At 49.6% G+C, this 26,495-nt stretch overlaps 1 protein-coding gene across 4 annotated transcripts in view; it reads left to right on the forward strand.

Moving 5' to 3' along the window:
• ACAP3 (ArfGAP with coiled-coil, ankyrin repeat and PH domains 3) overlaps positions 1-26,495 on the forward strand; it is a 167,750-nt gene that overhangs the window by 73,045 nt on the left and 68,210 nt on the right. For all 4 annotated transcript variants that reach the window (XM_034753170.1, XM_034753171.1, XM_034753172.1 and 1 more), the window contains exons 3-5: positions 5,638-5,757; positions 6,908-6,961; positions 25,830-25,888. In XM_034753170.1, the coding sequence (XP_034609061.1) occupies positions 5,638-5,757; positions 6,908-6,961; positions 25,830-25,888 (233 nt within the window). The remainder of the gene's footprint in view (positions 1-5,637; positions 5,758-6,907; positions 6,962-25,829; positions 25,889-26,495) is intronic.

Below are 26,495 nucleotides of genomic sequence, written 5' to 3' on the forward strand. Positions count from 1 at the left end.
AAATCGGGACGTCTGGTCACCCTAACTTACCATGGTGTCTTCACCATGGTGAGTCAACTGCTGCTGCTCCCCTGTCGACTCTGCTTGTGCCTCTCATGGCTCTGGAGTACAGGAGTTGACGGGAGAGGTCTCGGGGAGCGATTGATTGCATCTAGACTAGACATGATCAATCAATCCCTGCTGGATCGATCGCTGCCACCGATCCGGCGGGTAGTGTAGACGTACCCTTAATCATAAGACCATCTTTCCCCATTGGAAGCGTGAACCTGAAACTTGCTACCTTACCGATTTTCATCTCTCCTATTGTGTGCACATGCTTGTCCGCTATTGGAAGGTTGTGAACGAGTGCCAGGCTTAACAGGGCTGATCTGTTTAGTGTAGGGTTTCTCCTGAGGGCTGGGCAGTGCCCATTGACTGTTTTTTCTGTATGTTTTTCTGGGTGCTGGGACTCTAATTTTAGACAACATAGCATTGAATCAAGTGCTAAACAAACAAAAAACATACATTCAAAATACAAAACATTCCAAGGATGTTGCAAAAGGATGTAGGAAAAGCAACAAGGCAGGTCAAATTTCCTGTTTTTTGATATCGATTGTGCCCCTTTCAAGTTTCCAAATATCCATCTGGTTGTGCTACTGCATGATTTGATGAGGTCTCTATCGGCAGCTACGGAGGCAAAAGCCTCCATCAGCAAGAATAGTTTGTAATAGCCAGGAGTGTTAGAGTGGGGGTGGGTGGGAAAAGAGTTGAAACAGTCTTGGATCCAAGTCAAGAGACGTATTGAGAGAAAGTCATGTTGTGCCCCTCCAAATGTCGGAAACATCTGCCCAGTTGTTTCTGAACTGAGCAGACAGGGGAAGGAACCAGCGACGCTGCTGGAGTTTAGCAGGGAACTTGTGTGTTGCTAGAAGGGGAGAGAACGTCTGCATCGGACTAAGAGATTGTCTTTGTTGAAGCCACAGGCCCCAAGAAATGGGTGGCCTGGGGGAAACAAATAGGTGGTGTTAGCTAAGTTCTTAGTGGGCAGGTGCCTACAGAAGATAATTAGCCTCCTTATTGGAAGTTGAAAGGAACCCTGAACTCTCTGGTGGCCCTTGGAGCTGGTCCCTTGGAGGTAGGACTGGGGCACTTTGACTGTACAGTTTCAGGGAAGCTTGTTCTGATGATTCTGTTAGTGCCATTATTGTGGCTAGTCTGTGGCTAAAGGCCATTGGTTTCTAGGCCTGTCAATCTGGAATCCTTCATAGAATATCAGCGTTAGAAGGGACCTCAGGAGGTTCTAGTCCAACAGGACCACTCCCCAGACAGATTTTTGCCCCAAATCCCTAAATGGCCCCCATCACAGATTGAACTCACAACCCTAGGTTTAGCAGGCCAATGCTCAAACCACTGAGCTATCCCTCCCCCCCAAGTTGTTAGCTCTAAAATTCTATAAACAATTATTCAGGACTCACAATTTCATTGCATAGAGGACTGCCCCATAAATACATTTCCAATAGACTTAACAAGAGAGCTAATTAGGTAGAGCACCTTTGGGCAGGGACTGTCTTAAAGCTACGGACTCATGTAATTTGGGCCCTCTCCAGATGGTAGCAATGGGCTGATCTGGAAGCTTCTTCCATTTTGAATGACAGCTCTCATGAGATCGGTTTCGTTTTCACATTGTTTCCACTGGCTTGCACCAAAATCTCCTGGCATGGCTGATCATATGAAATTGTGGCTGTGTCAGAATCAGAAATAGGGCCACGCAGCCTGGAACCGAAACGAGTAAAGGTGAGTTTGGAGCCAGGAATTTGAAGCCGAGGCCGCCGTTGAAATTCAAAGCAGTTATGCTTTGAGGGTTTATTCTGGGCAAAATTCTGTTAGTTTTGCTCAGATTAAATAGGAATGTTTGTATGGCCCTTATCACCATAGTGTTTGAGTGTTTCACTGTCTTTAGTGGATTTATTGTCAACTTCTCTGTATAGAACAGTGGCACAGGCAAATTAAGGAACTTTGCCCAAGGTAACACCAGAAATCTATGTCTGAACTAGGAGCTAACCCCAGTTCTTCTCAGCCCTTGTCCAGTGCTCTATCCACTAGGTAATCCTTCCTCCTTGGGAATACTAGTGGAATAAAGTGCTATTCAGTGCAAGTAAGAGTGTCAGGATCTGTCTCATAAGACTCAACTCTCTGCCCTTCCTGTGGTTTGGTGGGTTTCTCAGTCTTTAATTGCTTTCTACAGTGAGAGGTAGAAACAGCTGTTTCTAAACTGTGCAAATACGGCTGCTGCCTTCACTCCGACCTCAAGTTTGCCTCCAGCTGTTGCAGACTGCTTTCCTACCAATGGTGCCCAAGCCTTCTAATATTTCAGGAGTCTTTCTGAAGCTAGGGAACATGATTTCAGAGTGCTGTCGTGCTGAATGGCCCTCAGCTACTAGGAACACAGCCTTGGCCGTGTGTGCGAGGAGGTATTTTAAAAACCGCCACGTTGCAGAATAAGCTGGATTTCCTTTCCAAAGGATCTGTCCAAAGCCCCCGGTGTCCGTCTGGGCTCCAGATGCTACAGGAGCTACATCGGTTTGTTTTCTTTCTTTGGGGTGGGATGGAATAGCACAAATGTTCCTCTAGCACCCGGTGCTGTTTTGCCAGATTATGTGAACAAGAGAGAAAGGAGGCGTGTGAGAATTGTGTTCAGATAATACTCTACTAACACAGCTGGAGGCCATCGACTCGCCCCAGGGGCTGGTCACATTTATCAAAAATGGCTTTACAGTCATTAAAATGGATGATTTTGGTTTCTCCCCCCCAGTGAAAAATTGCTAAAAAAACCCTCAGTTTCCAAAAACTTTGGGTTGTCAAAAACCAACATTTTTCATGTTGTCAAAAAAATAAATGAAACATTCAGTGACAAGTTTTGAACAAAAACATTTTTTGTTGGTTTCTTTTGGAGTGTGTGGATAAGACAGTATTTTTTAAACCAGCCTTAACTGTGGGTGGTGTGGTGGTTTCCTCGGGCAGGGGTTTTATAGTGATCAAGAAGAGAGATTTTTGAGGCCTTGCTCTCCCCCATCCATTCTAAAAGGAGAAATGAGATAACCAAGGGATTGTGAGTTCCGACTCACTGCAATCAGTGGACGGGTTGTTTCTAGGGCTGCACAGGAGCTCACATGTGTGTATCTGGAAGTCTCTTGTTTCTGGACACTTTCCATGCAGTTGGGACTAAATTAGTGATCACAGTCCATTAATGGACCCTGAGAGGGCTGCGGTGGGAAGCGGCCTCGCCAAGCTCTAGAGCATTACAAGAGTTGCTGTGCACCCATCTTTAAAACAAAGGAGTTGGTCGTACTCCGCTGTCAGACTGGTGGCAGTTTGGACTAACTTCAGTGGTGTGGTAACAGTCTGTAATGTCAGTAAGAGGAGAATCAGACGCCCTGTGTGTAGTACTGTTGCTAACACATCCCTCACTAGAGCTAGGACCTTCCACATCCACTGAGTGAAAACAACTGTGCTGTCTAGCACCACGAGCCGCTCAGTGAGGAATACCATCATTCCCTTCAGATCTCTAGTCCTCAGAGGTACTACTTCCCTGGGCTGCAGGACCGACTGAGACAGTGTTTAACAGTTAGCTAGAGTCCCTCTGATTTTACAGGGATCTGGTCGTTGCCCTATGCATATTACACAGCTTAGAAAAATACAAAGCCCTCGGATCCATTATATCAGATAAATGTTTGTCAGGCTGCTAAATGTCACAGCCTCTGCCCTTGCTTTCCTTTTCCCCACACCCAACCCCCCGCCTGGCCAGGAAAATCCAGAGAGAACATATGGAGCGAATCGCCCACAAAACAACTCTCAAACCTGCAGTTGAGTTCAGAAATCTCCACTGAATAGTTTAAACAAATCATTTTGAGCACACAAGTGGGCTGCAAACCATTCACTTCAGCTACTCATCCCCTCCTTCCCCACTGCCAGCCCCACCCCAGGCCAGTGTGAAGGTGCGTTTCACCGCTCCACAATTAGGCATGCAGTTGTGCCTCAGTTTCCCTACCAAGGACAGTCTTCCCCAGGCTGATCGTTTGATCTGGCCAGACCAAAAATCTTCTCCTTCCAGAGCAATGAAAGTGCAAACTCTTTTCATCCTCCTTGGGCACAACCCTCTGCTAGGGTCTGTGCAGTCATTAAATCGACCCCCCCTTGGTTGCAGAGGGCTTCCTCCCCCCTTCAACCAAGGGTCAAGACCTCCCTGGGCTACAACTTCCCATTCAATGCTTCCCCTCTGCTGCAGGGTTTCCATATCACCTCTCTAGGTAGCATCATACTGGGGCCTCCCGTTAGGTAAGCTCCAGCCTTCGCATGCTAATACTTGGAGCAGCTTTCCTGCTGCCCAGGGCCATGTCCTCCAAAGCCTGCTTCCCACGAGGCCTTCCTCTGGCCTCTTGTGCCAAGCACCTGTCTGCAGGGAACGCTCCCCACCTTAGCTCAGGCCACAGCACATCACCATCCTCGCCCAGGACTCTAACTGGCAGCAAGCTTTTCTCTCCGGCACCCTCCTTCCCGGCAGGTCTTGCTGTAGCTTGCAATCAGCTGATCTGGGAGGCAAACCAGGCATAGGTGAGAGCTGTGGCCTGAGCCCCTGTGATAGCTGGCATACGGCCATCCAGCGATTTGGCCACGCCCTCACCTGGGGGCTGCCCCATGGCCACCGCCCGAGCAGAGAGGAGACTGGGCGTGGATGCTCCCTCCCTTCCTGACAGTGGTGTTAGCAGCAACAGGATTCTCCTTCCCCTCCTGGCAGCAGCAGTGTGGCCCCAACATGGTGCCTTGATCCTCCCGCCGTGCCCCTCCCAGAGTCTTGTATGACTGGGGGGCCAGGTGGCTCTATTCGCTGCTGCTCCTGCCGGCAGACATCATTGCTTTACACCCAGGCCACGTTCCCAAGCTTTTCTTTGCCATCACGAGAGCTAGAAATGTCAGGGCCAGATCCTCAGCTGTTGCACATCCACTGGTGCGACACCTATTTACCCCAGCTCAGACTTTGGCCTCTAACTGTTTTCTTAAATGGCAGCAGGGGGAGGGTTGACCTCACTTCCTGATTCTGTCCTGTGTTGATTCTTTCGGTTTGGATTCACATGTTCAGACTAATAATCCTCTGGGATCATGGCATTTCACAACTGGTGGCTGTCTGTCTGCAACCCATACTGGGAGAGAGAGTGTCTGTCACCCGCTAGTGGCCAATCAGTAAACTAGAGCAGGGGTCCCCAATGCAGTGCTCGTGGGCGCCATGGCGCCCACCGGGGCGTCTAAGTGCACCCACGTACTGGCCGGCGGACGAGCATCTGCCGAAATGGATGACGAATTTCGGCGGATGCTCGTCCGCCGCCAAGGTCCTCCGTGGCTCGTCGTCTGGCGCCCGCCAGACGAAAAAGGTTGGGGACCACTGAACGAGAGTAATGCAGTAATGAAGTTACTAAGCTAGGCCAACAAGTAGCAATGCAGGGTTTTAACTCTGAAGGTTATGAGTTCAAACCACGGCATTAGCCCCGCAGATCAGACTGAACCTAACTCGGTGAATTTTATTTGCAAGTCAGGTTTCTTTTCAAAACTCTTTGGCCAGCCCTATAGGACATTCCCCACTCACGTCTCTTCCTCTCTCTGCAGCTGGTGAAGCTATGCAGTGGGATGATTGAGGCTGGGAAAGCCTACATCACCACCAACAAGCACTTCGTCAGCGGGGTCCGAGACCTGTCGCAGCAATGCAAGAAGGACGAAATGATTTCGGTGAGTTGCCTTGGGGGGAGGGGGAGCAAGCATCAGAAAGGGTTAAACTTCCCAACAAGAGATTGGGGCATTATATATGGGAGGAGGACTGCTGGGGATTCTCTCTAAACTGAGCAAATAAAAATGTTTCCCAGGAGTCGGCATATGCCCGTGATGCTAGGTGTGTGCTTTGCAATATGCAGTGTTGCATTGGGTTTCTACATGGTGCTTCTTTTGACTTCCTATCGGAGGTCCTTTACGCTAGTATCTTTTACTTATATATGTACATCTCTATAGAGAGGCAAGTGAGGGGACCAGGAATCAGGACTTTGGGTTCCCTGCCCAGTTTTGCCACTGCCTCAGCGGACAAGAAAAACACATGATCTCTGCGTGACTCAGTTTACCCTCCTGTGACATGGGTTCAGTTTACCTGTCTCACTAAAGGAAGGCTGGAGAGCAGATGGTTGTGAGGCATAATATCTGCAACGCGCACTGAGATCTTTGCAGCCACGTGCTGCTATTATCAGCTGTGGCAGGGAGGGGCAGTGATATCCAGTGAACGCCATCAAAGGCAAGGAAATCCTGCCAACTCTCATTCCAGCTGGGGTCAGAATTTTAACAGAAATCTCCCCGGGATCCCTGAGAGTCTGTCCAGCGCATTGGAGGATCTTTACATGGAAGCTGTGCTATAGACGTGCAGAATATTGATCCCTTTGGGTGAAATTTGTCCCCGTAGAGAGGATCAGCCCGAGGCCTATTCATCATTGAAGTCTCACATAGAGACAGATTTCACCTCGGTGTCTGAAAGAATCCCCAGATAATGCAACGTTGCAAAGGTTGAAGAATAGGATCCTTGTTTGCAAGAGGCACTATGGTTTTAAGAAGCCAGAATGCAAACAGGATCCTTGGAATCTAGGTCAGCGAGCATTGGTGATTTGGGAAACGTGGATAACCATCGTGCAAGAGAAAGAGCCCGGCGGTGCTGGTTTCAGTACTAAACCGGAAAGGACGGGCGGCCTCTGGCTTCAGTGCCAGCCATTTATTTCAAAGCACAGTTGCCAGCTGACAGAGCGAGCTCCTCAGTGGCTTAAAGAGTATCTTCCCTCGCCTGCCAGTGCTGGAGGAAGGTCAGCTGCCCCCATTCATTGCCTGTCCTCTTCTCCTTTCACAGGAGTGCCTCGACAAATTTGGAGACAGCCTGCAGGAAATGATTAACTATCACATGGTAAGGTATCACCTCCCTCTTGTTTTGTTTGTGTGCTGGCAGCCAGCCCTTAATAGAGTCGCCTCCCTCTCTAGATGCTCCTTAATGATCTGTTGGTTTTGGATTAGGCAGCAGTCATATGGCACTGGCCAAAGGCTGCATCTATGAAGGAATCCTCTTAAGCATCCCTTTCCCTGGACACTAGGCAGCAATTACAAAAGTGAAGGGGTGCGGGATCGGGGGGATGTTGTACAAGGTTCTTCCCTCTTTAATGAGTCAAGTTCTGCCTCAGTTGCTCTGGTGCAATGTCTAGTAGTTGTGTACTTTGTGCAGTGATCGGTGGAGTTGCATGGGTGCATTAATCAGTGGGTTTGTACTGGTCTGCATGGGTGTATCGCACCAGTTTGCACGTGTGCATTGATCAGAGAGGTTGCACCAGGTTACACACGTCCATTGGTCTGTGGTAGTGCACTGGATGCATTGGTCAGTGCGGGGGCATGAGTGCATAGATCCATGGTGGTGCAGTGGGTGCATTGATCCATAGGGTGCATGAGTGGCATTGGTTAATGGGGCTGCATGAGTGTAGCCGAAGGTGGGATTTGCCCTGCTGTCTTTAACCAAACATGCAGGACACTGGATGGGAATGTGGGGCAATGCTCTGCCCAGCGAGGTGAAGATGAGACTTTCAGCACCCTTACGGATACCACGTGTGCAGGGTTGCTATCCCCACTCTCTTCTGTTGGAAGGGTAAGGCCCCAAAGGAGGATGCACTCTCTGAAGAATGTGCTGCATGTTGCCCATCCCAGGCACCAAAGGGATCTTCTCTGCATCTAACAGTTAGGCAGAGAGAGATACACAATCAGAGGACAGTTCAAGGCAGCTGCGACCTTCTGGTGTCTGGGCAACTGGAAAGAAAGCCATAGATTTTGCAGTCAGCCGCAGGTTGGGGAGGGGAGGGGAGAGGACAGGGCATCTCTCATCTTTACTTGCACTGTGGACTCACGGCAGCCAAAGTGTCAGGGACGTGCAACCAGTGTCAGAGGGAGAGGAGTTAGAATGCTCATCCCCCAAATGGAAAAAGCAAACCCACGCTGTGGATGATTCATTCTTCTTTGGTGATTATGGTGGGAGCTGTGTGTGAGGCCAGGGCAGGACTAGATGGGGTCCTGAGGAACTCCAATACTCAGCATGTTCACCGTGAATGCCTTACTTGCATAGCCTGCATGTATTCCAGACTGGGTGGCAGAGGGAGGCCAGGATCCTCTTGGAAGCCACTCAGCATTGATCTCTGCCCTACCAGCAGGAGTGGCTTGAAGGTCACCTTGCTGCTCCTGCTTTGGAGTTTTGCATTGGCTTGATACGTCCGTGTGAAGCCAGAACCCAAAGCAATATTCCAGGGGGTGTGAGCCACAGGTGGATTGGAACCAAAGGACCCGTTGGAGTGAGCAATCCGCTGTGAACACAGTCTTCCGGGTTGTGTGCAGCTTCGGGGTTAAGGACAAACTGGAGTATATTAATGCCACAATAGATTAAAGGAAGAAAGTGGCCAGATAAAGGCTGATTCTGGACTTCAATGCGTCTTGAAACCAGAGCACCTGGGGTGGGAGAATCTGTCCTGTGAACGCCCAGGCACAAGATTTATGAGCCTTGCAGAGGAGAAAGGTGGTTCTCACTCTGTGGCCCTGAGCCAGCCATGCAGTATGTGACTCAGTAGGAGACGAGAGCGCTTCAGACCAAAGGAGGCTTTAGGGTGTTGGCGCTGGAGTGACCCAGTTTTATCCCCCATTGTCCCTGTCACTGTGCATGAGGGATGATGCGTGCTTTTGGGACACAAGCTGATTGTATGCGATTGGAGGCAAAGCTGCAGCGAGTCCATTTCGTTATCTGGGAAGCAGGTAGAGAGATCACGTTTCCTAATGGGAAATGACAGAGGGGAAGAGGTAAAAATACACCCAGGCTTTCTGGGCGCGTTAGCGTCTGAGAGCAAAGTTGACCAGTGATATAGAAACCCAACAGCAGGAGGACTGTACCAAACCTGTCAGAGAAGGGTGTGCGTGTGAAAGAGATAGGGCTGTAAGCCCAGTCTACACTAGGCGTGCTTTGCTGGTATAGCTAGACCAGTATACCGTACCGGCAAAATGCTCCTAGTGTAGACACAGCTTTACCCACAAAGCTTTTGCTGGTATAGTTCATTCCATCCCCACCCCTGTGTGAAAGAAGCAATACTGGTAAAAGCAAAGTGTTGCTGGTAGAACTGTGTTCACACTAGGGGCTTCTGGTGGTACAGCTCTGTCCGCTGGAAATCACACCTCTTCACGCCCCTGATCCATGTAGATTTGCCTGCAAAACTCTGACGTGTAGACCACGGCAGAGAGATACGGGGGGTGGTGGTGGTGGTGAGGGAGAGAACGAATAAAGGCATGAGAAGAGAAGACAGAGCCCTATATCCCCAGCCTTGGCTCTGTCTGCCAGAGGTTGCGACATGCTATTAATGTTTAACGACATGCAGTTTGCTGAACTAGAAGTGCCAAATGTGCCAATTAAACCACCGTTGCTACCGTGGAGGATGTGGCGAGAGAGGGGAAGTCCAGAGCTGGCTGCAAGTGCAGCAGACTGACGGCATGGGCTAAGCTCCTATTTGGTAGGCATGGGCCAGGCCGTGGGTCTCTCACTCTCCTTTTGCCACTCACACCAACCCTTGGGCCTAGTTTTTCCCTTGGGTCCCCACTGATTTCACTGAGTGTTACCCCCCCCCCCCACACACACACATTGATGGTAGAATCCTTGTGGTGGGTCCCTGGAGCCCCAACCTGAATAAAAGCAACAGCAGCTAGAAGTGATGGCCGGGATTCTCCAACGGGGCTGGTGAGATCCTGGCTCTCCAACTTGAGGCACAGCCAAAAGGCTGATTCTCCCAAACCGCTGTGCAGCTCCCCTCTGAAAATTCAGGCCTCTTGAAGGTGTCCCAGGTATCCCAGGCTGGGCACCCAAAGGCTAAGGCCTCGGTCTGGGCTATGATTTAGACTTGAGCCAGAGTGAGCCGAGGGTCAATAAGCCCAGTCACCTTCTCTCCTTTACCAGTAGATTAGCTATTTTGGCAACACTCTAAAGCCGGAATTTACTCACTCACGTTACAGCTAATGGTGACCCCAAAGCACATAGAAGAGCAGAATTCCCTCCTTCCCCTGATGCCCACATGTAATTCCCATGAATTATTTCAGGACAGTGACGTCAGGGAACCTGAAGCCTCTGATTCAGTTGTTACTCAAGGAGACCTCTCCTTAGATGGGGCCCTTTATTAACGGGTAGGTGAGACGGTCAGGGGTTTATTAGAACTGCAGTTTAACTCTGGGAGCCACGTCGGTCAACCTCATCCACATGCATGAGGGCAGGGTTGGAGCACAGGGAATGAGAGAGGCATGGGGTGACTACTCAAAAAGAAAACTACATTAAACAGGCCACTCAGTATGAAAATTACCAAACTCGATTTGTAGCTTTCATTTGTCCCCCAGGGGTTAGGCTGGGCTCTTTTGAGGCTCTCTGGGCATTTTCAGAGACTGTTCCCCCTCCAAAGTCCTTCTGGTTATGGGGGCACTTGGTCTCTGAGTGTTTCAAAAGAGTCTGCAGCTATCCGGTTTGTTTATGAAGGTGGAGTATGGCTAGACCCTGGGTGAGGACTTATCTCCAACCCCTCCCTGCTGTAATGGGCTCATACCAGCCTGGTGGATCCTTGTGGCCAGCAGAGCTTTGCAAGCTGTCTTCCGCGCAGCGGCTGTGTTGCAAGAGTCAGCAAACTCTGGGACACAGCAGCCCTCCTCCTGGTTGCTGCCCTGTCCTCTGACAAACTCTTCCTTTTCAATTTACTTCTCCCAAGCAGACCGGGTTCTGCAGCCATGCTTATTTAGTACCAGCTGAGCCCAGAAGAGCTTGCTAGCCTTTTCCTGAGTGGGATGGGGGTATGTCCCATCACACCTAATCTTTTCCAAAAGTGACTCTTCTGGGAACACCAATAAGCAGTGACAACGTTCCCAGAGCCAAAACCATAGTGGCGCTGCCAATGGGTATAACCCCTCCTGCCCTCATCCCGTTCCATCCTGTCCTGTCAGGGGCGTTCCCCACTGTTCATAAGTACCCAGTTTTAAAGAGATGGCATCTCATTTTTTGCTAGCTGTATGCCCAAAGCAAGACATATGCCGGAAGACTCGCTCCTCGGTGGTTTTGGGTGCAATTGCTCATCCCCAGGAAATGTCTTTGGAGTGACTGTAACATCCTTGAGCCAGCTATGATGCCTGTGCCATTAGCAAGTTATTTTTAGTGGTTCTTCTGCTGTCTCCCCTCTTGTGTATGTGTGTGTGAACATCTTGGCTCATCCAGGCGCAAAGATGTCAGCTACGAAGCAGTGACCAGTGCTTAGTCCAGGCATGTGTCCAGTACAGTATGTACGACTGGAACAAATTAGAAAGAAGGAAGAATGCTCTAAAATTCAGTTGGAGGAAGTTAAAGTCACTTGTTCTTTAACTTTATTGCTGGAGCATTGGCCTGGGAAACATCCCTGCGTCTAGTCCTGCTAGGACCATTCCCTGCAAAATCTATGTATGAGATGCATTGTTGAATGGAAAAAACTAATATGCTAAAGCATCCCCAACTTTTACATGAGACACAAGCAGGAAAAGAGAATAGTTTATCTGAAGCAAAATCCACTGCAAAGAAAGGATGATCTTGTGGTTAAAGCAGTAAGCAAGGACTTGGCAGCCCTGGTAGTACCCCCCATCCACCACCACCTTCCTTTTGGACTTCAAGCAGGTCACCTAATCTCTTTGTGCCTCAGTTTCCATATCCATAAAATGGGATTAATAATACTTTCCTACCTCAGAGTGAGTGTTGTGCAGATAATTACATTAGCGATTGTAAGGAACTCAGATAAAGGCCACAGCAACATTTTAATTAGGTACCTTTTGCCCTAGTAAGGGTGAAAGGCGGGGGAGGGGGAAGTAGAGGGGTGAAGGCAAGGACAATAGGTTTATTACTGAAATGAAAAATGCTAGGAGCTAAACATCAGTTATGTCAGTGCAAGCATGCTGACTTCAGTGAGATTGCACTAGTGCATTTGAAAACAGAAATGGGCCCTGGGCTACTAGCAGAAATTCAAGAGAGACACAGTGTGAGAAAATAAGATTGTGCCATGGAAAAATCCCACTCTGGAGGAATTCCAAATACTCTACCACAGTCAACAGACTGCTTAGCAGAGCACTAGAAAATACAGTACCGAGGGCAGTCTTGTATTGGCTAAAGGAACTCATTAGCTGGGACATGACATGCTCAGGGTGGAACCGATCCCCATGGTTGGAGTCAGGAAGGAATTTTCTCCCGGGTCAGATTGGAGATCACTTGCCAGGATCCAGGGCTGCCCAGAGGATTCAGGGGGCCTGGGACAAAGTGGGGGAGCTGCTGCGCTTGTACTCACCCGGCAGCGGTCCGGGTCTTCGGCGGCGGGGTGCCCTTCAGTCGCTCCGCGTCTTCGGCAGCACTGAAGGGCCCCCCGCCGCCGAAATGCCGCCGAAGACCAGGAGAGACTGAAGGGCCCCCCACCGCTGAAATGCTGCCGAAGACCTGGACCGCCGCCGGGCCAGGGCTTGTGGGGCCCCTGTGGGGCCCGGGGCCTGGGGCAAATTGCCCCCCCCCCACCCCTGGCAGCCCTGCCAGGATCATCTGGGTTTATCTCACTCACTCCATTCCTTGCCATTACATGGAGCCTCCGGCATTGACGCCCCTGTTCTCTGCCAATGACACATAATAGTTTTGTCTTCAAAGGGCTGTAATGCTTTGGTCTGATTCTGGTTGTTAGCTCTGGTGTGCGGGTGCTGGGTGGTGGTGGTGGTGGTGGTGGTTTCCATTTCTAATTGTTTGCGCGTCTGTGATTTGATTTGCAAGTGGAGGCAGCAAGAGGCAAATGCTATTGTGCATTTGCCCTGCTAGAGTCCAAATCTGCTTCTGCAGCGGGTATGTTGGGATCAGTAATGCTGTGCAGGCCGGCGGGAGGGGGGTCCCGTCATGCCCTGACAACGTAGCGTGGCTCCTGGGTGTGGTTAGTTTATTGAAATATATATTTTTATACCACGAAAGAAAAGAAGGAGAGACAAGGAGACATTGGGATGATAATGATGATGGTGAAGCAGAAGGTCAAGGTCCAAGATACCTTGAACTTCTCACTCTTCAATGGGGCTTGTTTGTTTTGGTTAATGTTACGGGGAACAGTGGTTCCTCTCGGAAGCCCAGGGGAAGTGTTTCTGTCACATGCCAGTTATATGGCAGGGAGACTAATTTCACCGGCTGCTCTGGAAAAAATAGCCCTCCAGAATCTTAAACAATAGGCTTTCTAGGACATTCCTTTTGGTAGTGTACACTTAAAGGCTTGAAACACGGAGCTGGAATGTATTGTAGACCATACCATTGCTCCCACCAGTGCGGCAATGCTGACCCCTTGAGGCAGTTGGCATTGGTATTGTCAATGCGCCCCGACAGCTTGCAATCAGGCCAGGCTTCCCATTGTATCCGGCCTGTGGGGAGCTATCTGAGCACTATCTCCTTCTTCACTGCGCTTCCCCTCTGCAAACACGCGCCAGAAACAACCCAGGCAGGGTCCACAGCTCTCTCCCGTCTCTTTGTGATGTTCATTAGATCCCAACAGGGCTAATCCACTCGGAGAAGCTGCTTGGTAGTGTTAGCACTGATCCTGAGTTATTCCATGGTTGCCTCTATCATCGTTTGCAACGGTTGAGTGTGTTCTCACTAGCTAGGTCAAAGCCAGCTTGGGTATGCCTGCATAGGCTGCAGTCACACCTCTGATTGCCATGTAGACCTGCCCTCAATGTCATGCTGGGAGCCTTTGGGTGGAGTTTTTCTGGATCAGCTCTCAACTGGTCTCTCCTGCCCCAGCGCCTGAACCTGGCTTGTGCAACTGAATTAAGATTCAGAACAAAGAAACTGGAAAAAAGATGTTTGGAGTAATGACAGGGAGGGGGAAGTGAAAAAAACCAACCCCCCCATCAAACATGTCTTTATCATTACTCATAATAGGGCGTAAGAATAACATGGATCCTTCTCTCTTTGTCCCACCAGTGCTGCCCCATGAGCTGCCCAGAAGGGGGTGCTGGATCAGTGCCTCTTACTTACAGTGGTTCTCAAACTTTTGTACTGGTGACCCCTTTCACATAGCAAGCCTCTGAATGCAAGCCCCCTTATAAATTAAAACCACATTTTTATATATTTAAACACCATTATAAATGATGGAGGCAAAGCAGGGTTTGGAGTGGTGGCTGGCAGCTCGAGACCCCCCATGTAATAACCTCACGACCCCCCCCAGTTTGAGAACCCCTGCATTACAACCTCTTCCTTCGTCCCAAATGCATCTCAGCTTAGTCTGCTCGCTGAGCCAAGGTACTAAGTATCAGAGGGGTAGCCGTGTTAGACTGTATCCACAAAACCAACGAGGAGTCCATGCATCTGAAGAAGTGGGTTTTTTACCCACGAAAGCTTATGCCCAAATAAATCTGTTAGTCTTTAAGGTGCCACCGGACTCCTCGTTGGTTTTGAGTCAAGGTAGTTGATCAGTGGCTGCTTTCCCTAAAGCTGAGGCACTGAGCACCCCTTCTTTTCTCTGTTGCCAGCACCTGCCCCAAAATACACACAAGCTTAGAGCCATTAACAATCTGCCGGGCCATTAAATATGAGAAAACAACTTTTGCCTCTTTTTATAGAATCTGGTGAATGTAATTAAATGTGAGAGTAACAAGATCTGCCCGTAGCTAAAGGCGAGAAAGGCCTTTGCCATGTCTTGGATCAATAGTTCTCAGCTTCATGGGCGGCTGGACTGAGAGTAATGAGACAATACGATGGTGTGTGGAATGATGGCAGGGCAGAAGCTCACGTATGTTTCCCGTGGCCATTAAACCACACTCTTGAACGGGAGACTGGTCCCCAGCAACTGCTGATTGGGAATCCCAGCTCCCTGCGCGGCTGCGAAGGGCCATTGTTCTGCCCAGTGGAGTCACTTGTCTAATCTGAATACAGAGCTGCTGCAGGAGTAGCGTAATCCTCCCCATAGATGTCTAGAGCAGAGGCTGTCCTTTACGGCAACCCCTTCATACGGACTGGCTGCCCAGAGTAAAGTGTGTTCGAGCTCTCAGCATCCCACTTTAACCAGATAGCGAAAGGGAGAGTGTGATGGGACACCCCCCATGCCTCTGGTGGAAAGGCTAAGGAGCATTCCCACATTCAGGCATCCGTAGCCTAAAGTGGCTATCCCTTCACCCTAACCGTGTCTCTCATGTGGTCTCTGGTGAGATTTTGTTCAGGCTTGAAGCTACAGGTCAGGCTTGCTAGCAATCCATTCCAGCCAGTCCCTTGGGTAGATACTTACTGCAAGGTTTGTTGGGCACGCAAAGGATAACAGAGACACGACCTAGTAATACACAGCTATCCATCCACACAGGGAATTTCCAGCCAGGACTCAATGCCCAAGAGCAAAACTCATGCCATCAGGACCCCTGAGAGGAAATAAATGTCAGGGAGACACAGGGCAAAAAACCCATGAAAGGGGCGTTTCTAGTGACATGATAATCCACAAGAGTAGGCTGAGTCATAGAACCAGCCAGGGGAATTTCTGTCCATTGCAATGGTATTTTAAAGCATTTTATGTTTATATTCCACTCACTGACAGTACTAGCATCAAGGGGGTGCCACAGTAGGGCTGACTGAGCTGAATGTGGTCTGCTGATCTATCGGAATGCTCCAAAAATACTACTGTTATACATCTGAAATAATAAATAATCCATCTCTCTCTCGATCTGATTTATCTATGTATCAGAACTGGTGGGAAAACAGGATGTATGTGTCAAGGAATTTTTTATGGAAAGTTCATCCTGGTTTGTTTTTTTTTGTTTTTTTGAGAAACTTCATTGACAAAATCAAAAGGCAGAAAATTTCCAAAAAGGTTTATTTCCCCTCCCACCATTTTCTGTCTTTGTATCCATCCATCCATCCATCCATCCATCTCCATGTCTCTCTATGTATCCATCTATCCACCCCCTGAATGTTCCCCTCTAGCTACCTCGTCTATCAGGAATCACTGAGATAAGAAGGAAAAAGCATGCAAGTGAAAATGCAGGGGCAATACAATTATTCAGGTGGAGTGAATTCAGCTATCCCTCCTCCTTAGGGGGAGGGATAGCTCAGTGGTTTGAGCATTGGCCTGCTAAACCCAGGGTTGTGAGTTCAGTCCTTGAAGGGGCCACTTGGGGATTTGGGGCAAAATCAGTACGTGGTCCTGCTAGTGAAGGCAGGGGGCTGGACTTGATGACCTTTCAAGGTCCCTTCCAGTTCTAGGAGATGGGGTATCTCCATTAATAATTAAAGCCCATGTATGGCCCTTTAGCAGCACCAGACTGTTTTCAGAATCCCAAGTTGTGACATTATAGTTGCTCTCCAGCATGGTTCCAACCAGCCCAGCCCAGTCAGTTCTACTCTGTACCTCATCCCCCTCTGGCCTTAAACCGCGCGGTCCATCCCTAGCTGCTGTGGCTCCGTCACAGTATCTAGCAGCAGCAGCCTGCAGAGGAGATGTAGCTGCACTGAATGGGCTGGGAAGCATTTCCTGCTGTCAAGGAAAAAGCCACCCAAGCTGTGAGGAGTCAGTGAGGCAGATGCCAGATGTCTTGGGGCTGATTGTGTTGTGTTTTAGGCAAAGAGAGAGAACTATCTAAAGGATGGAAAAGGAGAATTCCTCCAAGCTGCTTGCTCCCCACAGAGCTGGTGGGGCTCTGAGTAGTTTCCTACAGCACACAGTGATGGGCCAGATGCATCAGGCTGCTCTAGTGGGAAACGTTTAAATGGATGCAGAATTGTCAGCTGACAAAGTGAGTCCTGTAGGATAGTGTCACCGTATCATGACATTGGTGTCATCATGTCATCTTGCAATGACATTTCACCAGCCTTCCCTCCCCCAAATACTTTGGGATATTTTAATGTCCAGTGGGCTATGATACAGCGCCACCAAAATCAGGACCTGGATCTCCCAGCCAAAGCAAACGCTCAGAACCCAGTGAAATTCCAGGTTCTCATTAGTGTAGTGAACCACCAAAAGTTTGGTGGTTGGGTTCAGAGAAATCCCCACAGATCTGGGTTTTTCTGGGAACTATTTGAATCACTTGGATCTGAGAACAAGTTTTCTGGTCACGTTTAGGTACTTCCTACTCCTGGGTGAGAGGCTTTTACAGTATTACAGGAACTTCTCTTTCCAAAGCCAGAAATGCAGAAGCAGCGGTAATAATGTGTGCGGGGCAGGAGCATCTGATCTGGACTTTTTCAAGTTTTAGGTGCCCTTCACATTTTAGATGTATGATCTGTTTGATTCTTCTTTCAGCCAAACACTACGTGTAATCCCTGCTAACTCATTGGCCTGGAATCAGTCTCTTCCCCTCCTTGTGACTCAGTTAACACAGCTTGAATGAGAAGGGCCTTGCTGAAAAGTAGCTGGGGAGATTGTGATGGGGCGTACCATCAGTCACACACTGTAGATGAAGCAGCTCACTAGGTGGCTTGCTCGACCTCTTATTGCCCCTCCAGGAACAGCTACTGGGCCTCAGCCTGGGCCTGCTGTTGTTGTGTAAGATGTCTCAACAAATATTCCCTTCTCCCCTTTGCTAGGAAGGCAGGCTTGGTCATCCCACTTCTCCCACCATGGTTTGTAGCATGCACTCACTACTAGCGTGCCCCCGTCTCTCATGACATGGCACTGCTGGAGTTCTTCTCTAGTGCCCCCTTGTGTCCTGATTCAGCAATGGTCTGCCCCTTCCGTGGGCTAGCCTTCCAACTAGGTCAGCTCTCAGTCTGGTCCCCTTTTGGAGTTAACAGAACACAAATTAAATCTGAACTCAGAATACTCCATGATATAAACACTGCCCTTCACAGAGATCCAAGGCCAGTGTTGTCAAGGGTAGGCCCCCGACTGGGTCAGGTTACTTGGGTTAGGGCAGAGAGAGCCCTGTTCTGGCTTCCCCCACAACTGGGCCCTAGTGAAAACAGCCAGCCCTTTTTATCTGGCCTGCTGAGCTCTCATTGGCCTCTGCCCGCTCCAGGCCCTTCAACTCTTGCTGGTTCTGCCTGCAGCTGATCATGGGAGGTCTCTCTCTAGGCAACCTCTGGATGTCTGAACTTGCTGCTCTTCCTATCCACCTTCTTAGGGCGAGGTGTGCCAAGGTGGTGGGGCCTCTGGCAGGGGGCAGTGAATGCTTGGTACATCCTGTCACACCAGTGAACAATATTCTTTAAACACCAGGCTGGAGTCACTGTAGCCCAGAGACTCCATCTGAGTCAGAGGAGAGACCCCTCCTGTCAGCTGGCTTGTTAGGTTCTGTTGCCAGAAACTTGAATAGCCAGGAAGTAAACTGTGGGAAGAGTAAGACATCAGGGAAAAATGCCCCATATGTTGTAATTGTCTAATCTTGTTGCTTTGTTGGAACAGCCTCAGTCGTATTTGCATGCTCTGTCCACGGCCCTGTCGGCCACACCCTTGCTCAACGTGGAGAGATCAGATACCACTAAGCCAGCAGTCGTGGAGTGCATGTGTGCAGGGAAGAGGTTTGGATGCCAGGAACAACCTCTGCTGAGCTAACTACAGTCCTAGCTCTGGCCTGTGGAATAATTCAGAGCTGCCTAGACCGCAGAGTAGGCCATTCTTGTGGAAAATGTGGCAGTTACCTTGACAGAGTAGCATGGATTAATCTCCGGGTTGGTAGGGCATCTATTCCAATTCTCACTGAAGTCAGCGGGAATCTTTCTATTGACCCCAGTGGCAGCTGGCTCAGACTCGGGAAGTGCTGTGCTGCGCTGCAGGAGGTGCTGTCTTTTTGACAGAACATAAAACTAAACTTTGGATCGCTTTTGGACACTAAAGATCACAAGACACTTTGAGCAGGGATGGTCAACCCAATGCACTGCCCCAGTTCCTACTCAGATATTCCATTATGCCTCCGTAAATACCCCGGTCTCTTCTGTTAGATGCATTACTTTTCAGTTCCTATCATGTAGGTAGTGCAGCGTTACTATGTGCTCTTAAACAGCTCTAATGTTCCACCCCAGAAGTGGCTGCATTTTAGGGATGAGCGGAGTGATTCTCTTGAGTGATTGGCAGACACTTACTTCTGCTCAACTTCTGCTTTGCCTAAAAATCAGTGTTAGTTTCCCTTTCTCAGTACAGAACAATCCTTCCAGCTAGTGTACTGGCAGGGCAATATCTTAGCAACAGGGATCCTTTCCATGGAGGCTGTAGGCCTCCAAGTAACCATGCATTCTGTGTTTGCTGATTCAGTCTTGCTGCTTCCAGGGTGAAATCCTGGTCGCACTGAAGTCAATGACAAAACTCCCATTGACGCCAATGCAGGATTTCACCCCAGATTCATGGGGCTTGTTCGTTTCAATACAATGTGCATTTATGTAGCATACAAAGAACACTGCCTATGTTAGTCCATTTTGTGATATTTAGGATCTACTCCTGAAGGGTAAGAAACATATTTGCTCCCCTTCCCCTTCTCTTGCTGACCCTCGTCACTCATGCAGCACTAGAACACGTGAGTCAGGCTGAAATCCCAGTGGCTAGGAGAAAGGGTGGGTAACACAGAATCTGGAAAATCTTAGCCCGAATGATGTGTTCCAAGCATGCCGGCGGAAGCCAGAACGAGGCAGGGAACAATTCCATATTTAAAAATCAAGCTCATAATATCCCTTTTGATTTAATCTGTTTATTTGATTTTGAAAATTAAATGGAGGAGCCATTTAGACAGCTTCTGGCAGATGGTCTCAGCTGGCAAAATTAATAAAAGAGCAATACGAGAAGAACTGGAGTCAAAGCAGGCATCTCTTGTTGCTCAGCTGAGATTTGGCAGGCTTGAAATGCCCATCTATCATCAGGTGTCCCACGGAGAAGGTTGAAAGTAGAGCTGTCTCCGTACAGACCTTCTACCTGATCACTGCGTCTTACAGAGGAGACATGAACCAATCCTCCTCACTACATGTGCTCATGTAAGTTCCCAAGCAATAGTGGCCGAGATGCTCATCCCAGTGCCATGGCGTGAATTCCAACACGCGATTTGGGATGAGGTGAGTGCAGTAACTTCTCATCATCAGAGCTCAGGGTGCAACCCCCTGTCTTAATTAGAAAAGGGTTTAGTGGTCAGTCCACATCACAAATTCATGGAGGATAGGGTCCATCAATGGCTATTAGCCAGGATGGGCAGGGATGGTGCCCCTAGCCTCTGTTTGCCAGAAGCTGGGAATGGGCGACAGGGGATGGATCACTTGATGATGACCTATTCTGTTCATTCCCTCTGGGGCACCTGGCACTGGCCACTGATGGAAGACAGGCTACTGGGCTAGATGGACCTTTGGTCTGACCCAGTCGGGCCATTCTTATGTAAACCCACCGAAACAACTGGCAGTCTCTGCTCAGGCCAGGAGTGAGGGGCATTGGCAGGGCTGTGTGGGGCTCAGGACTGGAATAGTGGGCGGGAGGGAGCAGGCTGCAGGTCAGGAGTGAAGGTCTGAGCAGAGGTGGGTGTGCCCCTTGCATTATGCCAACCTGCCCTTATTTCCACTTAAATCTACCCATGAAAAGTGTTAATCTTGGATTAAATTATATATAAGAAAAAGAAAAGACCTCCACTCTCCCTCCCCACATACACCTGAGCTGTTCTCTTGGGTGATCACTGCATGAAGAGAGAGAACTATCTAAAGGATGGAAAAGGAGAATTTCTCAAGCTGTTTGCTCCCCACAGAGCTGGTGGGGCTCTGAGTAGTTTCCTACAGCACATGGTGATGGGCCAGATGCATCAGGCTGCTCTAGTGGGAAACAACAAGTATCCATTTCCCAGAATCCATCCCAGAGCGATGCCATAACAGCAGAGAGACATTTCTCTTCCCAGTGGCAGAGGCCATCTCCCTAACCAGGCCTCAGCGTGCACAGCAATCCTAGTCACTACCTAAATGCAGGGGCAGGACACCCAAACCAAAACAGTGAGGACAGCCTAGGATCCCATTCTGTTGACCTGAACTCTAAGCCCTGGTCTACACTACAAAATTACTTCGATATATGTCATTCTGGGGTGTGAACAGTCCACTCCACTGAGCGACACAGTGATACTGGTCTGAGCGCTGGTGTAGACAGCGCTGCGTCGGCGGGAGAGCGCTGGTCTCTCGCCGAGGTGGATGAGCTACGCCGACGGGAGAAGCTCTCTCCCGTTGGCTTAGAGCGTCTTTATTAAAATGCAACAGCAGCACAGCTGTGCCGATGCAGCGCTTTTAAGTGTAGATCTGCCCTGAGTAACCCTCATTAGACACACGCTTGCTTCTTTTAATGCACTGCCCGGGGGTTAGTCCTGTTCATCAGTCTAGACACTCCATCCCTCAGCCACCAAGTCTGACGCTATCCACTCAAATCTGCCCCATGCTGGAACTCGAGCCGCTTGTCCCTCCAGGCTGCCTGGGGCCAGCCGAATGAAGTGGCCTTTCCCTTCCCTTGACTTAAGCAAACATGTCCTCATGGTGGAAGCCAATAATGGAAACACTCCAGATGTGGGTGCAGGTGGAAACCAGATGGCTTTGTTGCTCTTTGCCTTCCGCTGGACAGCGTTACAAGCCTAGGGAGGCACGGTCAACATGTAAACATCACTCAGGGAGCCGCTTTTTGGAAAAAGTTGTAGGCCAGTGGCTTTTGGAGAGTGTTCCAAGAGGGCAGACTGATGCCAAAAGCAGCAAATAATTTACACTGGTGAGCTGGGTGGTCTGGGTCCCCCCTCCCACCCTCCGCCACCCTCGTTTGCATCTGTTCATATTTAGAGGCCATTCTTGACCGTTTGTATTCAGCTAGACTCTGGCATTCCTCTTGCTTTGTCCTTGGCCGCAGTCATCTGCGTAATGAATGTATTTGAGGATCCAGCCAACGCTGCTGCTGAAATCTATTACCCATAATGCTTTAGGCCTTCCAGTAGCAGGCCATGCCGTAATCAAGGGCACAATTCACTTCACTCCCAATGGGCACCGAGCTGCAGTGGAGATGTTCCACCGTGATCACCTCTGCCTGTCATCGGCAGCTTCCGGTAAAATCCCACAGCACTGTCAAAAAGTGTAAGGGACGTCTCCCGCAGTGCCCTGGCCGTCATTCCCTCTCTTAGTATTATAGGGAGGGAGGGAGAGAAATAGACAGATGGCTAGATGTTGGAAACTGCTGCTGTTGCTTCCACAGTCACTGCGCTGCATGTATCCAACCAAAAACGTTGGAGATACTGGTTTGTGAGTCTAATACTGTGTAGTGTAATGAATTCAAATTCCATTTCAATGGGCTGACATGGTAAAAACGATTCCCTTAAGCAAACCTATCAGAGTTGGCACAGTGTTTTGTCTGTTTTTCACTGACAGACTAAGGGAATTAGGAGCACAAACCCCACTTTAAAATGTCAATCAGCTGCATGTTCCTAAACCCATTAGGCCCCTTTTGAAAACCTCTCCCGTCATCTCTAACTGGCCCTTTGGAGAGGTTTTACAGGCAATTACTTGACTCAGTATAGCCTTTGAAATAGGACACTGGGCTAGTACTCAGGACACCTGGGTTCAAATGCTGGCTCTGCTGCTGGGTGACCATGAGCAAGTCACATCATCTCTCTGTGCCTCCGTCTCCCCATCTATAATATGGGGATAATGATACTGACCTCTGCTGCAAAGCACTTTCAGATCGAAAGCTGCTAAGAGCGAGGTATTATTGTCTTGTATATTATTATTTTCATATAGGTAGCATCACTCATCTCAAATAGTTTGCAGAGAGCATCAGGGTGACTCAGAGTGGATAGGTCCTGAGTTCTAGCCATTTGCATAGGTATTTATCTTGACACCTGTCGTGGGCTTTTTGAAGGTCCCACTGTATTGAACTCAATTTATTTGCCTAAAAAGGATGAAAGTGTGGCCCCCCCACCCCCAGCCAGGCTTTGAAGCGGCATTTCTGAAGGATGGAGGCATATCAGAGCTGGTGATTAGATCCCTAAGGACCATGATCTTATCCTCCAGCCAAGCTGCTACCTTCTGCAGTGCCATCTGTGTTGGGTGTGAAGGTGGCTATGGGTGGCCTGAGTTAGAAGGACTGCTCCATCCTCTCAGAGCTGGGTTCCTGAGTGGACAAGCCAGAGACCAGCCCGTTGCGTCTGCCCTACCAGTTCTTCTGGTGATTTGTACAGCAAGGTGTGAAAGGCCACCTGATAAGGAAGGGAGAAATGGCCATTGCCGGGGCAGGATATGACGCCCCGGAGCATCATGCTTGAAACCCAGGTGGGCAGGGCAGCCGCAAGGGGCAGAAAACCAAAGCAAATCAGGAAAAGGTGCTTTTACAAGCGGTGAGTTAAAAACATGATTAGCCTGAGCCAGCTGCCCTGCCAGAACCTTGTGGGAGCTTCACATAAGCAATGGCTGAGAACATTCCTCTGAACTTACTCTTGGGGCTGAATCAGACCCCAGTGAAAACGGTGTGGATCTTTTGGAAATCACTTACACGGCCAAAGGAAAGTATTTAAAATGCAGCCTCTGGTGACTGTCTCCTCAGAAGGAAATAAGCATGAATGGCCGGTATGCTTCCAGGAACAGGGGGTGAATCAGCAGTTTAGGGCAGAAAGTAAAGACAGGACCGGAGGGTTCCCAGTCCATGTAGGATTAGTAAGGCAGTAGCATCTTGGCTCCCCAGTCATGGACCAGGCCCCTATGGTGCTAGGCGCTGTACAAACACAGAACGGAAAGACAGTCCCCGCCCCAAAGAGCTGACAATCTAAGGATAAGGCAAAAGGCAGCACATGGATAGAGACAGAGGCTGATTTCAAGAAACAAAGAGACATTGACGTGCTCTGGTCTGTTTACCAAGCTGGTTGAAGTAAGGGGCCCTTGTCTCACTTCTCAATGGCAGCTCTACGCAAGGCGTTTTACAGTTAGATCTTAACAGGGTCCAGTGCACAGCCCTTGAGCAGGATGGCAGGATTCTTAAGGAAGGAATCCACATCATAGAGAAGGGCCATAGGTAACCACACCTGGAAAGGCTCAGGCACAGGATCAGTGGGCTGATGGCAAATGGCACGGCACAAGTTTAGTGGGTCTCAGCCCAGTTCCCAGGGCACAGATGTCCCTGGCACAAAAACCACCTCCACAATTGGCAGAGTCAGCAGAAAGTCCAAGGGCTGAAAGGGACGTAGATACTGAATTCCCCCTTTGCCATAGAGTGGGTCTCTTTCCAGGGCAGGATCCAGGCCTCTGGGTGGGGGTGCAGACAGTAAATGAAACAAGCTTTCCTCTGTTTGCAGATTCCCACAGTGGGCATGGTTTGGAAGGGGAGAGCCAGGGTCCCAGGAGGAACCAATGAACAATGTTATATCGGGGGATAATTTGCTGTTGGGCCCATCTCCACTCTGCAAGCCCCGCCCGTCTCCACATCTGCAGGGCCTCTGGGTGTCACCAGGGAGCCTCTGTCCATCTGGCCTCAATTAGTCAAAGTGCTGCATCATCGAAAGGCACGTCTGAAATGCAAAGGCTTATTCATCATCATGGCAGTGTTCCCATGGGGCCGGGGGAGCAGACAGGCGGACCTCGCCCTGCTGGGACAGTATCGCTTGGAGAAAAGAGACCAGAACAAGGAGGGGAGATTTTGGATGCACAAGAGATATGATGGGTGTGTAGCAGCCGCTGGGACCAGTGTTGGGGAGTGAGGTTTAAATGATTGATAGGAGCAAGTTCTTCCTTTCTCCTTCTATACTTGTGGTATGCTGCTTCCAGGGGCTCTCTCCTGGCCAGCACAGTCGGCTTGTGCTTAAAGAAGAAGCGAGGGGTGCACGTGTGGTTTACTGCATGTGCCTTACTTCAGAGACCAGCACCCCTTTCCCATTGCTGAAATTGAAACCACTGGGTGCAGTTTGAGGGGACAGTGCTCCCTGCTGACACAGTGAGGAACTCGACAAACGGGAGAGGCGCAGTCGGAAATACAAGCTAGGGAGGCACAGGCTGTTACAAGGCACACTCTCTTGGGAGCTTGTAGTGACCCTCTGCAGATCTTGGGAGCTACCATCCAGGAGCCTTTTATGCTGACGGCCTCATGGGTGGAAAAAACGTGTGATGTAAACCAGAATTGATTGTGATAGCACCAAGTAATGGGCACTTTGCTAGTCCATGGGAGTAATGCCCGCTCCCCCCGCCCCTTCCACACAAACATACTTAGGATCCCTGGAATGTGAATCAACTTTTTTCATCTAAAATCTATTTCCATGTTCATGGTCAGCCTTGTTGTCTTTTCTGGTGAGGATGCCACCTGCCCATCTCACTGCCCAGGCACGGCAGCACAAGATCTGATGGAGATATACATGTGTCTGTGCAGTGCAACCCCACTTCCCCAAAGGTTACATTGGACATCCAGAACCTTGGGATAAACAGGGGAGTCGGCCAGACAACTTTGGGAAGGACGTGTTCTCACATTCCACATTAGCATCAGTCACTGTAAAGCACTCACTCCCACGCCAGCCACTTCTGCATTGTTCTTAGGGTGGGGAGTGTGCACAGATCCCTTGCATGGAGCACTGGGTCAGTGGAGCAGGGCTGGGAATCAAACCCACCTCCCCCATAGGACAGAGGAGATCCCTAAGCCTTTGGGCTCGGCCTGGATTCCAAGAGGAGTTGAGCTCAGATCTTCCCCATAGCTTTGTAAAGTATGACATTGTCAGGCCAGGCTAGGTAACCCTCCCAGCGCTGCGCTTCGGCCTCGCCTTGGGGAAAGTTTCACGGTTTCATCTTTTCTTGTTATTTTTTCCTTTTATCTTAGATCCTTTTTGACCAAGCCCAGAGGTCGGTCCGGCAACAGCTGCACAACTTTGTGAAAGAGTGAGTACTAGTCGATTGGGTCCCCGCTGGGGCTCCCTGATGAACTACGGACCCTCTTGTGTCTGTGGTGAAAACAGGATTGCAGTGCACTGGCTATGTATATATTCAAGGCGCTGATTGGAGTGAAGGACACATCCAAGGGAAGGGAACCATGAATCCAGCAGTGGGATGGGGTGACCCCCGCTACTGTTGTCCTGTCATCTCCACATTCTGTCATAGGGGAGCTCTTAGTTCTGGGTGCAATCCAGGCCCTCCTGAGTTTAAAATTTAAAGCTGGACATGAAACAAACCCCCAGATCTGAGCATCCCCAAACCGTGTGAAAGTTCAGTTCCATATACACACTTTACAAGCTGACTCCTATCACCACACTGGGGCACACCAAACCCCCCCAGCTCAAACACCCCCCAAAAACCCAGATCCGTGCAGCACGGGTCTGACACCCCTCTGGTAGGAAGCCCTTTGAGCCAAGCCTGGTTTGATCGCTGCTGCCACCCCGACTGGATGAGGTACAGAATCTGCTTAGTCCGTCATCTAGATTGATATGGCTTTTAAAGCATAGGTCAGTGCCCAGCTGTCTGTCAAAATCCAGGCAGGCACTTCTTCCCC

This window comes from Trachemys scripta, chromosome 19 (genome assembly GCF_013100865.1).
Source record: "Trachemys scripta elegans isolate TJP31775 chromosome 19, CAS_Tse_1.0, whole genome shotgun sequence".
NCBI classification, from domain to species: Eukaryota; Metazoa; Chordata; order Testudines; family Emydidae; genus Trachemys; species Trachemys scripta.